We start from the raw sequence: 18,345 nt of genomic DNA on the forward strand, positions 1-18,345 counted from the left end.
ACTGAAATTGCCCTTGTCCATTAATATCCTTCACTTTCTAATTATTTTCCTTTAAGTACAGCATACAATACAAGTCTTTAAAATACAGTTTTCACTACAGTACTTTATGCCCATATATTGATTGATCAAAACTTATTACCCTATCGTAAATTATGGATGGTGAAATTATGAATATATATTTGCATACATCCATCTTGATTGCTTTCCATTTAAAGTAGTCATTATATTCAAAAATATTATTGAAAACAAAATATCATAATATGGCATGCTAAATGAAAAACCAAAAAACTATCATTTGTAAAACAATGCATGCAAAATCATGTATGACTTCTCTTTGACTTACTAATAGATTGACTGATTTATGTAATATCTTTTCTCTAATAAATAAAATAAATTTTACAGCTAAAGAAACCAAAATTGTCCAAAATGTTGTTTTACTACATACAACAATTTTATTTATTTTTATTTCGATTAATAATTAATCATATTAAAGATATTAATTATTTATAGAAAATTAAATGTACATAAAAAAATATCTTAGGTCAATATATAGCGAGTTTTTTATTGTCGAAATATATAACATTTATAACACTGTAACATGGATTTTTTTTAAAATGCCGGCATTTTAACTTTTAAGTCATTTAACCAAAAAGCCACAATTTTATTTTTTATTTTCAGAAAAATCACTAATATGTCTAAAATTTTCAAGAAAACCCAATATATATATATATATATATATATATATATATATATATATATATATATATATATATATATATATATATATATCATTTCAGCATACATATTTTTTTAAGAAAAACATTTTTTTGGAATATAACGTAATTTATGACCATGGATGAGAGCTTGTTAACCATTAGGAGTAAAATGGTTGGACTTTGACTAAAACCAAAACCAAAACAAAAAATTTGTTTTCCACATTGGAATATCAAACCAATCATTTTTCTTAATTTTGATTATTCTGTTTTTTTTTTTTCATTTTTTTGTTATTAATCACCACTTTCATGTTTTCTTCGATCACAATACATCCAACGTATCTCATAAAGATTATATAAGAACTTTCCTCGAAAATGTTATTTTGTAAACAACTAAAAAATGTTGGTTTGGTATTTTTCAAAGTAAAAAAATTAAAAGTAAAAAGAAAAAAGAAAACAAGGAATCGAAACCGAGAAAAAAGAAAAAAATAAGCGAAATATAAACGAGAAATGAAAAGAAGAAAAGCCTAATGATTTGTTTTTTTTTTCAAAGTAAAAATTCTGAAAATTCTAGTTAAAAATTACATTTGTATTAAAAAAAATCTTTAAAAAATTGATGTTTTCTAAAAGGTGTTTTAAATACAAATAGTTTTTCTAAAAAAAATAGAAATATAAATGGTTTTTTTAGGGTGACAATCGTGTCGTGTTCGGGTTGACGGGTAATAAAAGTTCAACCCGAACACGGCCTTTATAAATGTTTGTGTTGTCTTTACTCAATCTTAATATGTAACTTGTTTAATTATATGGGTTCGTTGGTTCGGGAAAAAAAATCTAAATATTAGATATTTAGTTATTAGTACTTATTCTCTACTTTATTTACTAAATATATATATATTTTTATTTTTTTAATCTAATAAAATAAATGAGTTTTTGTGTCAATACGTGAAATAATCTGTAAACACAAACACAACATATATTAGAAACGGGTTAGAAAAACTCAACTGAAACTCGTTTATGTTATGTTGGAATTGTCATCCCCATTTTTTTAAAAGGAAAATAAAAAAGTATACGTTTAAGATAATTGTTTGAAAATATAGTGGTTGTTTTTTTTTTTTTTGTTTATAATAATGAGCATCAGGGGTAGAATTGTCAGAGACAAACAGAGTAAAGGGGTAGCGGTGGAATTAACCAAAAAGTTTTGAAATTAAATGGAAACCCTAAAAAACAAATATTCATCAAGAAATGGGGGGAATACTCGATCAAATTAAAACACACCTATCTTACTACACTCCAGCGATATATCCGGTGCTCCAAAATCCAATCCAATCTCACTACTTCAATAGTAACACATCTTGATTTCTCGAATCCTTTCATTCAAAGAATCGATTTCCTTCTTCAACCTCTCGATCTTCTAACAAACGACAGCTCAGATGTTCTTTCTCATTCAAATTAGTCAACGATTTCAAGAAAGATTAAGGCAAAAGTAGCTGCGAAGAGATTATTCGTCACCAAGGTATTAATTTTTTTATTATTTTTTTTTTTCAAAATGAAGTTGAATCCGAACAACCATTGTTGCTAAATTCGGATTTTCTTAGCTTATTTGGAATTTAGATCTTGATGTTCATGAGTATTTCCGACTACGATCTATCTGAGTTCTATGGTTTAGTTTAATCTGTGATTCATAAGCATTTCTAGATCTATCTCCTTCAATTGTTCATCTTGTTGATAATTTTTTTACCAGATGGGAAGAAGCTTGAGTCCAGTTCTACGCCGCGAGTTGGAAAATCTCGATAAAGATGCCGCAAGTAGAAAATCCGCCATGAAAGCTTTGAAATCATACGTAAAGGATCTTGATTCAAAAGCAATCCCAATTTTTCTCGCTCAAGTCTCTGAAACCAAAGAAACCGGAACCACATCAGGTGAATACACAATCTCGCTTTACGAAGTTCTTGCTCGCGTTCATGGCACCAAAATTGTTCCACAAATCGATAATATCATGTCCACCATTATCAAAACTTTAACTTCAACTGCTAGCTCGTTCGCTCTTCATCAAGCTTGCGCTAAAGTGGTCCCCGCAATCGCACGATACGGAATGGACCCCACCACAAACGATAACAAGAAGCGAGAAATCATTCGATCTCTTTTCAAACCGCTTTCGGATTCTTTGTTATCGAGTCACGAGAATTTATCTTCTGGTTCCGCCCTTTGTCTGAAAGCGCTTGTGGATTCGGATAATTGGCGGTTTTCCACTAGCGAAATGGTGAATGAGGTTTGTCAAAGGGTGGCTGCGGCTTTTGAGAAGGGCAAAATGGTAAATTCACATATGGGGTTGGTTATGGCGTTAGCGAAACATAACGGGTTGATTGTTGAAGCGTATGCAAGGTTGTTGATTCAGTCCGGGATTGGGATTTTGAATATGGGAGTCAAGGAGGGGAATTCACAAAAACGGTTATCGGCTATTCAAATGGTGAATTTTTTGATGAGGAGTTTGGATTATAAATGTGTAATGTCGGAATTACCCTTTGTGATTGAGGAAATGGAGAAGAGGCAAAACGATCAAATGGCGTATGTTAAAGGTGCGGCTTTTGAAGCGATACAAACTGCGAAAAGAATCTTGATTCAAAAAGGATCAAAACAAAATCAATCGCCACCTCAGTCACAAATTATGGATTCTTTTGGTGATTATAATTCTATATCATATTCGCCATTTTCGATTAGTTTTGCATCTTGTGATGTTGATTCTGATAGAAGTGTTAACCGAAAGCTATGGAGTAATGTGGATGTTTCTCTAAAAGACGGGTTGTTTTCGAGTGGAATGAGTACTCCAAGGAGCGTTATTGAAAATTCTGAAAATAGCGAGTTATCCGAGACACAAGGAGATTATGAAGATGGATTTTCAGGATTCATGCAAAGAAACCCCACTCCTAGGTCTCCTCAGGTAAATTTAGACATTTTTATAACTTTTTACAATGATTAGACAGGACAATTGGACTATACAGACTTCTTTTAGTGTTGTTTTCAATAATTAGAATGAAAGGACATTTATGTCTTACACAACAAGTTTTTGTTTCACTTTTTAGTATGGGTATAATTTTTATTCACTGAAACATCAGTCCAAGTCTAAGTCCAAGTCTAATACATGTCAGATGAGTACATTTTCTTCTAGATAAACTGTTGTATCTAATAGTTGTGGGTTTTGTTTCAGAGAACAAGGTCATATGTTAATGTTGACAACATGGACCTTTTCACGACTCCTAGGAAACTACTGATGTCACTTCAGCATCCAGATGACGACTGCTCAGGGAACCAAAGTAGAAGATTCCGGAGCCCATCATCGAGCAAATTCAATCAGAGCCACACATCGAATTTTGATCAAAATGAAAGTTTCACGGATGAAAATGAACAAATTTATGGTACCTTAGAATCTGTGTCTTCAACTGAAGACATAGACATCCCACCAAATGGGAGTGATCATTTGCAGCCGTCTCAAGTACTTCTTCCGGAAGCAAAAACGAAATCTCAAAGACTGTCAGCCGTCGTAATTTCTTCCGGACTAGTGATTCTACTTATTGCTGTCATTTGTTTCTTCTGGAAACAAGATCAAGATAAAGGGTACAACCTCGTACCTACCTGATTTCTAGTGATTCTGTATTTTTTTTTTTTTTTTTTTTTTTTTGTAGTCTGTTTCATAAGTTTGTTGTTGCCTGATGAAAATTTATCTATTTTATGTTCTAAAGAGTTGTTTCGTTTTGACTTAATGGGTTAAGCACTTGATCCAGACAACTATACATAGATGTTTCGTTGTTACTCAATCTAGATAATAGAACAACTTAATGAGTTGAGTAAATAACCTAGCTTTATGTATAAATGACATATTTGCCCTTCCTTTTCCTCCCAACCACTCTCAAATTTAAATTGATGGAGAATCTTGTGAAATTTATGCATATTGTGAAAATTGTTTGTTTGGAATGAGGGGTAATATAGTCATTTAGTCTCATTCAAATAATTTATTCTATCTAAAAGAAGAAAACAAAAAAGACCTTAAAATGTACATCACTTTAACCAAACAAACATCATTATTGATACAATCATTTTACCTCTGTGTTTGACAGAGTAGCCGAAAAACCAACTTTTAGGTAATAGTGTTAGGTAAAACTAGTAGTTTTATCATAAAAATCTACGTTACATCTTACAAAACTATATAAAAAAAAAACTCAATCCTTATTTGGAAGTTGGACTTCCCTAAGGATTTTAGCAGCATCTTCTGGGAAAACCGGGTTTATATAACACCCTGTTCCCATTTCAAAACCACCAATTGTAGATAACTGTGGGACTATTTGTATATACCAATGAGTGTAAGGTAACTCAGAGGAAACAATGTGAAGAGGTGAAGTATGAATCATAAGATTATATGGTGGGTCATTCAACTGTAAGGATAACTTTTCAAGTGTAAGTTTCAGTATTCCTCCAAGATCAATAGCCTGCACACATTCTTCTTCCATCAGTATTCCAAAATGAACTCTGAGGAAGATTAAGATACTAGAATAGGAATCAATATATAATGACTGAACTCTGAAATAGTAGTACCTTATCTTCATCAAGTTGGTGGTAGTGAGAGGAATGATAGCGTGGAACAATCCATGTCTCAAATGCAAAAGTGGAGGCGAATGGAGAAATGGAACTGAAATGTGTTGATTCATTGATTAGAAGTTTGTGTGTGTTAATGTTGCAAAGACTACACTTTCCTGTTTGGTTATGGTGTTCTTTCATGGCATTGAGACGATTGGAGGCAGTGGTTGGGATAACTGGAAGAGCAAGGATTTGACTGTGTGAATGACTCATTGAAGCTCCAGCTGAGGCTCCATGGTTTTTGAACACCTAAAGATCAACTTATGAGAAATTTCATCAAATCACATTCGTGTATTGATTTTGGGATCAAAGGAGTAACAATATGTTTGTAAACGGTAAGTTAGATTGTGCTTACATTAAGAAAATCTAAATTAAATGAACAATCAGAAAAGATAAGATGAAAATAAGCAGATGAAGGTTGTAAGAAGTTTAGGATTACTCGATTCCTGATCTTCATTGAACAATTTCGAAATTCTAGAATATGATCCATTCTACTTAACTTGTAAAAACGTTAGCAGAGTTTACAGGATCATATGAGTTTGTAAGATATTGAATTTTAGAGTTCAGATTTCCAAATTGTGAAACAGAAAGGGATCGAAGAATACCTGAATATAACTGATTGAACCGACAGCGCAAAGCTGTTCTATCCTCTTCTTATAAGCAAGCAAAACAACTGCAATTCCTGCTGGTGACAAATCCGGCAAGTGAACCGAGTGAACCGGCGACTCAATTACGACGTCATGGAATCCGAACCCACCCAAACTAACTTCACCGGTGCTGCCGTTGGCCTGACGGTGTTCCTCGTTGTCTGATTTGACTTGAAGTTGTCTGCTGAGAGCCGGATACAAGTTTTCGATCACTCGGACCTTCCAATCGGAAGTAGAATCTTCAGGAAACCGGAAGATTTCCGGTGCGCATTGGTGCTCGTTTCCGGCACAAAACGGACACTGCGGTTGGGCGTTGGAGGTCGGGCTTGAGTCGGATTTGGATTGGGATTTAGATTTGAAGTCCGACGGACGGCGAGATCGAGCCGGTGATAGAATCACCAACCGGTTGTTGACTGCGTCTTTCCTGATTTCGGGATTCCGATTCTCCGTCGCCATTTTCGGTCGTCCACCGGTGTGCGTATTCCCTTGCGCGCAACGCTGTGTAAAACGGCGACTCCACGATCTTCTGGTTATGTGATTTGAGGGAATCACAAAAATCGTCCCTTATCATATTGTCAAAATACAGTTTCAGTCCTTCTATAAAAACACTTGGTTACCGGTCAAAGTAAAATCGGCTCCTCTTTCAATTTTATTATTAACTAGAAAGGTTACCCCCGTTATGCGGGGGCCAGAAGCTTTCAATGTTGTTTCCGAATTGATAAATATGACAGACATAGAAAGTGCAAGGATGAAAAGTCCGGGCTTTGCCCCGGACAAAAAATGTAAAAGTTTTGACTGCAAAGACCAGAAGTGTGAAAATGGCTAAAGAATTAAAGGGGTAGGAATTAACAACTTTTTAGAAAAGGGATCAAAGTTGTCAAACCGTTAAAGTTTTGTGGCCAAACTTTAAATATTAAAAGGTTCCAAAAAAGTGTAAAAATATTGATTGCAAGGACCAAAAGTGTCAAAATGGGTAAAAAATAATGAGCAAAGTTGCCAAAAAACATCCAAATTTAGTATTCCTAACTTCCAACAATAATACAGGGACCAATTCTGCCAAAAAAATGGGAAGTTGAATGGAACACAAACAAAAGGACATGAATAAATTAATTAAAAAAGTACAGGGACCGGATATGTAAATCAAGGGACCAAACCTGGACAAAGTATGCCAACTTCACAATTCCTTTCTTCCACAACTTTAATATATATAATAGTATATTGGTCTGTTCCAAAAATAATAATAATAATAATAATAATAATAATAATAAAAACCAATCAAAGTAAAATGGACTATTTCGACGGAATAAAAACAATTAGGCCTTTGAGGTATGGTTGGGTTTTCATGCGTCAAAAACTAATGTGGCATAGATGTTCACTAGTGAACATCGCCCCTGTCACTAGTAGTTATGATGTGGAGTGATATGCATTACGGAGGCTTACGAAGATTTTTATTGGCTCAGCAAAAAGGCAGAGACTCTTATTGGCTACTCTCTCTCTCTCTCTCTCTCTCTCTCTCTCTATGTTCACTATTGAACACCATCCCCAATGCTAGTAGACATGTAGTGAAGTGGTTATTTGGATGATGTAGCAGCCCTTAAACGCGTAATAATCTCAAAACCATACCTTTTAGCCTTATATAAAGAATGAATTGAAGTGTTTTTTTACGGAATGTGATTTCTTCTTTTGTAATTCAACGGATGAATGATGCTTTTTTTATTTATTCAGGGATGAACTGATTTTTATTCCAAGGAGGAAACATATTTTTTGTTTGTTGCAACAATGATCCCTAATTCAAACTATACTATCATTGTTCATTCTTCCTTCCCCACTTTATTGTTATATATATGGCGTTAGGTCCCCTTATCCGTAAGTCATACAAGGGAATTTACGTCATTTTACATCTATCTTTTTCCATCTGGTCATTTAAGAACGAGATGTGAGTTTCATTCTCATTCTTCTAACTTTCATCAAATGTAATGGTTAAAGTTTGTAAGGATGCGTTTGGTATAAAGAAATAGAATTGCAGCAAAGAATGGAAATGCAGATAAAAGAGAATTAAGTTGGAGAAAGAGAACTGACTCCACTATTTGGTACAACCGATAATTAACTAGAGAAATGTTTCTGAGAATAAGTTCTCGGGAAAATGACTTGTAAGGGTAACGAAGTATCAGAATTGTACAAAAAATATCATTGAACTTTTTTTGTATACATATCGCCAACCAACTATAACGTTTGTACACGTATGACCATTAAACTTCACATTTGTTCAAAAAATACCATTACGTTACCGGTAATAGTAGGTCACCAGCCATGTGGCATGTCACGTGGCTGATGACATGAATTTTACTGTTTATTATGTACACATTATACCATTAAACTTTTTTTGTACACATTTTACCATTAATCTTATATAATTTATTCAAAAAAATAGCATTTCAAAAAATACATATTATTACATAAAATTGGGTTTTCAATCACCTATTGTGACTCCCTGATTTTGTAAGGTTTGAGGGAGAGGGTTCAATTTTGATAATGATACTAAGCACTCCATTTTACAACTGCATCATACATTTATGTTGGTCATACATCGATTGAAACCCACAAGGTTTGAACTTGAGACTTCCATCTGAAGTGCACAAGTTTTACCCAACGAGCCACAAAGATGGCAATTTAACATTATTATATAAGTATAAAGTCTTTTTACAAGTAACCATAAAATACTTCAATGTATAAATACGTATTTTTACATACATATAAAACATATTTAAAATAAATATGTGTTTTTTATGTATAAATAGATATTTCAACGCATAAATACATATTTTGACATTTGAAAACCATATGTTGGTCATGTAGTATATATTATTATATTTAAATGTATAAATATATAAATATTCAATTATCCTTTATTTTAGTTGAAGTTTAATACATTTAAATGTATAAATATATAAATACTTTATTATCCATTATATTAGATTTCGAATCCCCCCCCCCTCCCTTCTTGATTATGGGTGATGATTAGAAAAGTACGTTGAAATTATGTCGTTTACCGATAGGAAAATGACTTATAAAGGTAAGTTTATTAAACTTTAGCTAAAATAATGAATAATTAAGTATTTCTTTGGGCACTCCACAGGGAAGTCTCAAGTTTAAACCTTGTGGGTTTCAATCGATGTATGACCAACATAAATATGCGATGCAATTGTAAAAAGTAGTGCTTAGTATCATTGTCAAAAGCGAACCCTCTCCCCCAAAACTTACAAAATCAGGGAGTCACAATAGGTGATGGAAAACCCATTTTTATGTAACAATATATATTTTTTGAAATGATATTTTTTTGAATAAATTATATAAGATTAATGGTAAAATGTGTACAAAAAAGTATAATGGTAAAATGTGTACAAAAAAAAAGTTTAATGGTATAATGTGTATAAAAAGGTTTAATGGTATAATGTGTACATAATAAACAGTAAAATTCACGTGGTATACCATGTGGCTGATGACCTACTATTACCGGTAACGTAATGGTATTTTTGAACAAATGTGAAGTTTAATGGTCATACGTGTACAAACGTTATAGTTGGTTAGCGATATGTGTACAAAAAAAAATTCAATGATATTTTTTGTACAATTCTGATACTTTGTTACCCTTACAAGTCATTTTCCCTAAGTTCTCTTGTTTGGTTGTATTAAGCAGTGAAATGGAAATGAGGTTTTTGTAATTTGTTTATTCTTTTTCAAACAATATTTTTTTTTATAAATGTGCATTATGATATATATCTTAATTTGTTAAAATATGTATTTGTTATGTTTATAATTTTTCATTTTTAACATTACTTGTTACAAAATAACTTATTTTCTTGTTATTTTATATACATCTTGTATTTGAAAACATATTTAAATGAATAAGTTACAAATAGATCCAAACTTAAATAAATATAAATATCATATTACTTAAAAACTATGTCAAATATAGGATGTGCAAAAAGTTAAATTCAATATTCGTAACAACTAAAAAAACATAACTATGTCTAATATAGGATGTGCAAAGAGTCAACTTTAATATTTGTAAAAACTAAAAAAAAACATAACTTAAAATAGATTAATCATGATACTGAGCCATCCACAATCATTTCCATATAACAAATCTTTTTCTTCTTCTGTCATCTTAAAAAACAATTGGGCACAATTTGAACTTTGCTAAATATGTCAATTGTCTTAATTCGTTGTTTGACATTAATATTTGGCATTCGTTGTATATCTTCAATAACTTTTTCTATCATATCAAATGCTTCCTTATTTTCTTGTCTTCTTATATTGTATAATGTTTCAGTCAGCTGCTCACTAACCTCCTTGAATGTCTCTCTTATTTGTTTTGCTGCTTCCTTATAAGAGTTTTCAATGTCATCAGTTGGAGGCCTTTTACGTTTACTATTGACACTGACAGTTTGTTGTGTCTCTTCAACAATATCTTCCTTATAAGAGTTTCGGTGTCTCAAATCCTTATTTCTTGTATTGACGAAACAAGAGAAAAAAATCAATTCTTTTTCTCTGGTTTTATTTCCTTGTACCAAAACACTCATTTAGTTTCTATAGCTGATAACTTTGAAAATGACAATTAACTTGAAGGCATACTACTAAATGTGGATTGTTTGGTCGATTTGATCCATTAATAGTAATAAATATGTGGATTGTTTGGCTTGAGTTGATCCATTAATGTGTTGAATGACAATGGATGTCATCATAGGACTGCGTTCCATGAGTTTCATGGAAGTCGACAACAACTTTCTTGTTTCATAAAGTCGAAAAATGAATCGTTTTATAAGGATTGTTTGGTTGATGGTTAATTTGTTGGTGACAAAAATTAAGATGAAATAATGGATCTGATTCATGGTTTTTGGTTTCGTAAAGTTGTGTAAAATGTTAAATAGTGGGTTTGATTCATGTTTATTTTGGAAATTTATATCATACTTTGCATACTAAGTTTGTATCGGAATGTAATGTAGATGATTCGGTTAATGAAAAGAAAATGTGATTACGTGTGTGTACTGGTTTATTTCCAAATTTGGTAGTTTAATGATTGGAAAAGTTGGATAAAAGTACATGTGTACCAGGTAGGCTCACAATAAGAGGGCACGGTGTTCATAAAAACCTTAGTTCAAAGTTTTTTGTTGTTGCAATGATGGCCCTTAATTCAACCTATATTATCATCATTCGTCCCTCCCTCTGTACTTTGTTTTCCATATTCCTTTAAACTCATTGTGTACAAGTCGCGTAAAGGAATTTACGTTAATCCGCTTCTAATTTTCTACCTACTCGTTTAAAGAGAACGAGAATTGGATTTTAATTTCATTCTTCAGCATTCATCAAACATAAATCATGTATTTTGGAAATAGATTTTTGTGTATGTGGTTGATCTATTGTGATAAGAACATATTGGACATCCAACAACTCTAAACAAAGATTTTACCCATTATCCTAAGTAGTAATAATTAATTGTGTTAGTTTCCTTAATTGGTAAATTCAAAAAAGACAGTTATGTTGAATGCATATTACTAAATGTTGATCCATATACGTGTTGAAAGGAAATGGATGTCATTATAAGACTACTTCGTTTCATAAATGTCATGGAAGTTGAGAACAACTTTATTGTTACACAAAAACAACTTTAATAATTAATTAGAAACTAATTGGAAATATATTTTGGGAATTACTTAAATAGTTTAATTAATTAAAGGGTTGAATATTAATTAATTAATAGTGGTTGATTGAAATATTGCAGAATCCTTGTGGAACTAGGGTTAGACGGAAATTACCTCATCCCATATGGGATAAGGAGTGATTTTCGAAAATGTCTCCTATCCCACAAGGGATGGAGGACAAAACCAAGGAAGGGATCTAAGGCTATAAATAGGGCATTAGGGATCTCATCATTCTTTGCACTTGGCTTGAAAAATTCGTCATCCTTCTTCCTTCCTCTATAGTGGATGAATTCCTAGTGAGTTTGTCCACCCTCCTAGTTGTTTTATTCTGTTCTTTTGAGTTCATTGGGTGTGAACCAAAATAGGGATTTTGGTTTAGATCCTTACATCCAAATAAGGTGGCACACACATGAAACATGTGACATACCCTATTTTCCAAAACCGAAAAAACTTTTCTTTATGCTTTAAAAATAATATTAACTTTGTTTGAGAAAAATGTCAGTACAGTAAAACATTTTACGGAAACTGACTTATTTTATTAAAATATCTTGAGTAAAGATGTTTCAAAAACACAAAACCATAAGGATGTCATAATCAATACAATATATAAATTACAACGTAAAGAACTAACGGTCATGAACTCTATAACATACATGTCTCTTTAATCGTTCGACATCCTATTCAAAATCCAACAACCTTAACACCGCTACGGCCCGTGATGCTAGATTGAGTGGGTTAGGTTTGGGAAAACATAGTAAGACACATAAGGTTTTCAATCCCACAATATTATTATGATAATAAAACGTAATTATCAAACCTGCAAAACCAACTGTTACCAAACAATATATCATATAACATATATATCTTAGACAATCTACCATTAGTTACTCATCCCGTCAATCCTCACATATTGATCCTATAATAGTGATATTATGAGATCTATCCTGATGGATCTCTGTAAGCAACGAGTTGATTATACTGCTTCGGGGATTCCCTGGCACCAAGCGTTAGTCAATAAAGGAAACCATGAGGGGGGTAGAGTACACGAATGACCATACAATCCAATTTACCTGGATCAATATTGTTAAGGGTTAGGATCCTTAACCCTATCCACGATCCCAAATCTGGAAGGAATATCAAGATCCCAAAACATACACTAGGATCCTGATCAATATTCCTTAACAAAATTAATGGTTATATTTATTCTTCATCTATGCAGAATCAGTCAACTAAAGGCTCCTTCAATCCAAAGAATCATTTCAACCATGCTTAAGACCCGACAATACCAAGTCAAAGTAACGTGCAAATACTTATTCAAGAGGATCCCGGAAATCTTAGACTTTTAGTTATCCAGATTAGACTATAAATACACATGTATAATTCACACTACACACACAACTAGAGCTACTGAAACACTCGTACTTGTATTCTTGTCTTTACTTCTAGAATTTGCATTATAATCAATAAAATTAAACAAGGCAGGTGATCATTATCACCTCCAAAGGTTTTAAGTCGAAGATCCTATCAAAGATCAAGGGCTTTCCTTGTAAACCACCCGTGACGTTTTAATATTAATTTGATACTCATAATAGCTACAACACCACATACTCTCATACAATTTGGTTGATTCTCATTTGATTGATTTTTTACCAAAACAACTTGGCGCCCACCGTGGGGCCGTGGTGTTCATAATTCTCTAAAATCATGTCTACATAACCAACCCTATCTTCTTCCTCTATCCCTCAAATTTATTCAAAAAATCTTCCACCGCCTCCAAGCGAAGCCCATGGTCAAAGGAAAACTTCTGACCCATCGAAGAAGAGCACCTCTCCGATCGTTAGCCATGGGAATCCAGGATTCATGGGGTCCCAAGATCCTCCTACTTCAATCTATAACAACCAACTCTTCTCCATGATGAAGATGTTGATGCAACAGGTGACTCGACAACAGGAAGACAACAAAACTCTGCTCAAGGAGGTGCAAAAGATAAGGGAAAAGATCCTTAAACCTCAGGAGGCGGCACCCTCAATATCGCAACCTAGAATCCTGAATTTCAATAACACAGGATCCTTAGGGAAACGTCCAGATACTACAACTCCAACATCCATTGCTACCCAACTAGAGGCACAATCCCAAACAATCGAACTCTTGTGATCCATGATCTTGATGAAACTTTCAATACCCCTAATAATAGAAATACTAGTAACTTCTTTGAAAGTAACACTTTTAATACTAACTCTGTTAATCTCGATGCAGGAATAGCCAAAGAACTTCAACAACTAAGACAGATGATCTCGAGTGTACCAGGGGTGGTCCAACCTATACCAAAAGTATCCCCCACTAGTCACAGGATCTCAAGATTTATTCTCTCGATAGCCGACACTGAAGTTCCAAAGCGCTTCCAAACTCCCAACATGAAACCTTACAATGGAACCACGAATCCTGAGGACCACATAACATAATATATAGAGAAAATGGAAATCATTTACATTATATCACACTTAAAGGAAGCCTGTTTATGCAAGGGTTTTGGCTCGACTCTTACAACATCAGCCTTGAAAGGGCTTTTCAATGTTGTTCCTTACTCTATTACCTATTTTGTTCACTTAGCTAGTCTCTTAAATGATCAGTTTTCTTGTAGCAGGATGTCCGAAAGGATCACTAATGATCTTTATCGGGTGGTCCAAGATCCCAAAGAATCTCTTAGAGACTTTATGAGTAGGTTTGGTAAGGAAACATTGATCATACCGAACATTGACATGGCCACTGTCGTGGAAACCTTTAAAATGGACCTGAAGAAGGATTCTCCATTCTATTAAGATAGTGTGATGACTTCATTCAAGCGGATGGATGATGTCAGAAGTACAGCACTGAGATTCATCAGATTAGAAGAAGACAAAGAACTACAAAAGAGGTCCATCACACCAAATTCCTATGATAACCCTGACAGGAAGGCCAAAACCTCGGCCAAAGATCATGTAAATCAAAACCATACTCCAAACCTGATCATCACAGGGTTAATGGCCTTGATGATGAAGGGGAGGAAGACGAATTTCATATGATCACTGATTATTGCTTTTTCGTGGATGTTTCAGTTCTGATCTTTGCCATGCAATGTCTTGATGACAAAGCAAGGTGGCCAAGGAAATGAGAGACATCAAGCGTCTAGGAGGAAAAATATAAGTGGTGCGCATATCACAAAGATTTTGGCCACAACACTGAGGTCTGTATAGCCCTTAAGAAGGAAATTAGCTATTTCATGTGTGTTATTTGAGAAAGTTCACGGGAGATGTGCCCGACATAATTCCAATTTTTGAATTAAGGTTGGATGAAAACAAAAGGTTAATTGAAGAACCTAAGGCAATCGTTGACCGTAAGACTAAGAAGTTGCGACGCAAGATGGTCGATTTAGTGCTTGTGCGTTGGAAACATACGAATGGGCCAAATCTCACCTGGGAAACGGAGAGTGACATGATGAATCGCTACCCGCAGTTGTGTAGTGACATAAGAACATGGTTTGGCATGCGGAATTAAAGATTGCACAATGAACATGGTGATTTGGGTGTTCAAGAGATGTATTGATTGTATATGGTGTTACACAAAAAGGATCTAGATCTAGACTACATAAATAACACACACTTACACACTCACTTTTACATCTCTCAAGCACACCTCTACAAGTGGACTAAACCCACCTTATATAGAGGTGTTTACATGTCTCTCTCTCACTCTCACTAACATATGGGTCTAAAGGCTAATGCACCACATGCAAGTGGGTTTTACATCTTCAATTCTTCCATGATTCTTCAATTTGGGCTCTAGGATGTGAGACCATACAAACCAATCATCAACGAATGATCACGAGCTTCTCAAACTCCAAATTGATCACCAAAAGTTGAGCATAAAAACACATCCCAAAAATCTTCAATAAAACCAAACCCATTTCAAAAATAAATCATTTCCGAACTTCCAATTGCATCATTCCGTAAGCTTCAAAACTTCAAGATCACTTCGGTCTTCAAATCCGCGTAATATGAAAAATTCAAGTTCGAATTTCCATATAAAACTTCTCCCCCTTTTTATAATCGAAATTTGATTATAAAACCCCCAAGGAAAAAGAACGTGCTCTATTCGGAATTTTTCGTGTCAAAACTCCCCCTTAACATGTGGCATAAACTTTGTGCTTTAATCCAGAAAACCCAAAAAATATTCAATTTTTAGCTTCGTTCACGGATCGCCTTTGACAAAATTTCTCAAAAATGGGTAGAAATTATCAATTTCAAAATTCTGCAGTGACCCGGTGCGCCCAAAACAGCAAAATATGCAAAACCCTCCCCCTTTTCCAAAGCTGGGTAGAAAGCGTCAATTTGCACAAACTGCAGGGGCTTGAAATGCATTTTCTTCAATTTTCAGCAAAAACAGTCCTTTTTCGAATTTGGGTATGAACCGCCAAACATTCGAAGCCTCAGGGACTATTTTCGAAAATTCTGCCATTATGCACCAAACATACGAAGAGTTGTCCCAAAAATTCAAAATTTCAGAAAATTTTCGAATTTGGGTGAAAAGTGTCAAATATTCGAAACTTCAGTTAATTGTTGAGTTTGCCAAACATTCGAAATTTCAGGGGCTGAATTCGAAAATTCTGCTTTTTGATCAAAACATACGAAGACTTTTGCTCGATCATACGAAGCCTTTTTCCAATTGACAACCATTCGAAATTTGAGGGACTATATTCGAAAATTTTGGTTTTGCTTCCAAACATACGAAATTTTGCTAAAGATACGAAAAATTTCCTTCTCTCTCCCCTTCGTATGAAAATCATCTTCCCCAAACACACGAATTCGAAGCATTCGAAGCCTATCCAATGAACAGTAATGAACAGTAACTTCTTAGCCATTCATCCAACCTCTGAATCGACTTTACTCACTTCGTACATTCAACCCAAAAATCATTCTTCGTTCTTACAGCTCATCGTTACAGTTCTTCGTTCCAGTTCACCAAACCATCGATTCCCAAATCTTCGAATCTTAACCCAAAATCAGACTTCGTTTCTTCAAGCAATAACTCAAAATCGTTATCACAATCCAAACAACAACCATACAGGAACCCTTCGTTCAATCAGAGCATCCTTCGTACGTTTACCGAGTTCTTTGTTCTTTGAATCCAAATTATCCCAGTCGACATCGACATCTAAACAACGTCGAGTTCCCGACTCCAAATCAACAGATCCCAAATCAAAACCAAAAGACTTGACTCATAAGATCGATACCAAATCATCACCTTCGAAATCAAATCAATTTCCCAGTTCGTTCCAAAACTATCACAAATCCATCCATTAACAAATCCGATTTCCAAACTTGATTCAAAATACCATCAAAGTCGATTCTTCAGTCTATCAATCGACATCGACTCATCTAAACTCTACTTCGTTTTCCTGTTCGTTTTCCAGTTCATCAATAGCCCTTCAAAATCCAAAATCTTCGTGACTATCGACTATCAAAAATCATCAGTCGATATCAAAAACTTCCAAGCCGTATACCTTCGATCCGACCAATATCAATCATATTGACATCAAAAGCAGATTCCAGTCTTTCATAAACCAATTGAATCATCACTTTCACTTTGAGAACTCATCTACCCTCTAACAGTGAACGATCGACTTACTAATTTTTGATGTTGATTCTTTTTTGACTTTTTCTTTTATTTGACTTTTCGATTTCAAGGATTAATAAACACGAAATCGAAGATTCCAACACCAAATTTTAGATCAAAATATGTTCAAACAACTGTTCTAACCATGTTCTTCACAAAATTTTGAGATTTCTTGATCAATTTCATCAAACTCAAAGAATGCATCGACAAATGCTTGATCATTATCGGCTTATCAAACACAACCGATTCACAATTCTTACTCGATAATCAAAGTTAATCAAATATTAGTGATGATGAAACAAAATCAAATCCATGAGAACAAGTTTGAACAAAACATGAATCAAGACCGGTATGTTCAACAGATAAAGCGAATGAAGATTGACTAACTGCAATTTTAGAGTCAAACACATTTGTTTTATTTTGGGCTAACATTAATATTGGATCATGAAAAGAAACTGGTGGGCTAACAAATCAATAATGGATAGTAAAAACTAATTGAATTGGGCTTTGAATATGATTCAACGAAACATAAAATTCTTTGTTATAGATTTGAGATGCACAGTAACGGACTCAAAGTGATTTGGATTATAAACTTCAAATCTATGAACAGTAACGAAAAATACTTTGGGCTTGATCTAAACAAAAATTTATTGGATCGTCAATGGGGTTTGAAACGAATTTAATCCAATGAATCAAAACGATCAAAAATCAAGAACGCAACACACGATTCAATGAGATTAAGAGAGATCCTAGAGAGAGACTCACCAAAAATTGCTCCAATTGCGACAAAAATTGCCAAACCGAGAATCGTTCTTCAAAAATCACCTTGATCTTGAAGACCCGCTCTGATACCAATTGTAGTGACATAAGAACATGGTTTGGCATGCGGAATTAAAGATTGCACAGTGAACATGGTGATTTGGGTGTTCAAGAGATGTATTGATTGTATATGGTGTTACACAAAAAGCATCTAGATCTAGACTACATAAATAACACACACTT

At 33.9% G+C, this 18,345-nt stretch overlaps 2 protein-coding genes across 2 annotated transcripts; one reads left to right on the forward strand and one right to left on the reverse strand.

The window, feature by feature from the left end:
* The first annotated feature begins 1,959 nt into the window (after positions 1–1,959).
* Positions 1,960–4,464, forward strand: LOC145156264 (protein SINE1-like). The gene is made up of 3 exons (XM_079075706.1): positions 1,960–2,226; positions 2,455–3,651; positions 3,919–4,464. Exons 2-3 carry the CDS (start codon positions 2,455–2,457, stop codon positions 4,345–4,347), a joined length of 1,626 nt encoding a protein of 541 aa, XP_078931832.1. The 5' UTR covers positions 1,960–2,226; the 3' UTR covers positions 4,348–4,464.
* Positions 4,465–4,770: 306 nt separating this feature from the next.
* Positions 4,771–6,537, reverse strand: LOC145156274 (putative galactose-1-phosphate uridyltransferase). Its single transcript, XM_079075712.1, has 3 exons — positions 5,948–6,537; positions 5,301–5,591; positions 4,771–5,194 (listed from the first exon to the last, which is right to left on the reverse strand). The coding sequence occupies exons 1-3, from the start codon at positions 6,443–6,445 to the stop codon at positions 4,928–4,930; spliced, it is 1,056 nt and encodes a 351-aa protein (XP_078931838.1). The 5' UTR covers positions 6,446–6,537; the 3' UTR covers positions 4,771–4,927.
* Between the last annotated feature and the right edge of the window lie 11,808 nt (positions 6,538–18,345).

The sequence above is a fragment of the Lactuca virosa genome, chromosome 1 (genome assembly GCF_052849685.1).
Source record: "Lactuca virosa cultivar CGN04683 chromosome 1, Lactuca_virosa_CGN04683_v6, whole genome shotgun sequence".
Taxonomy (NCBI): Eukaryota; Viridiplantae; Streptophyta; class Magnoliopsida; order Asterales; family Asteraceae; genus Lactuca; species Lactuca virosa.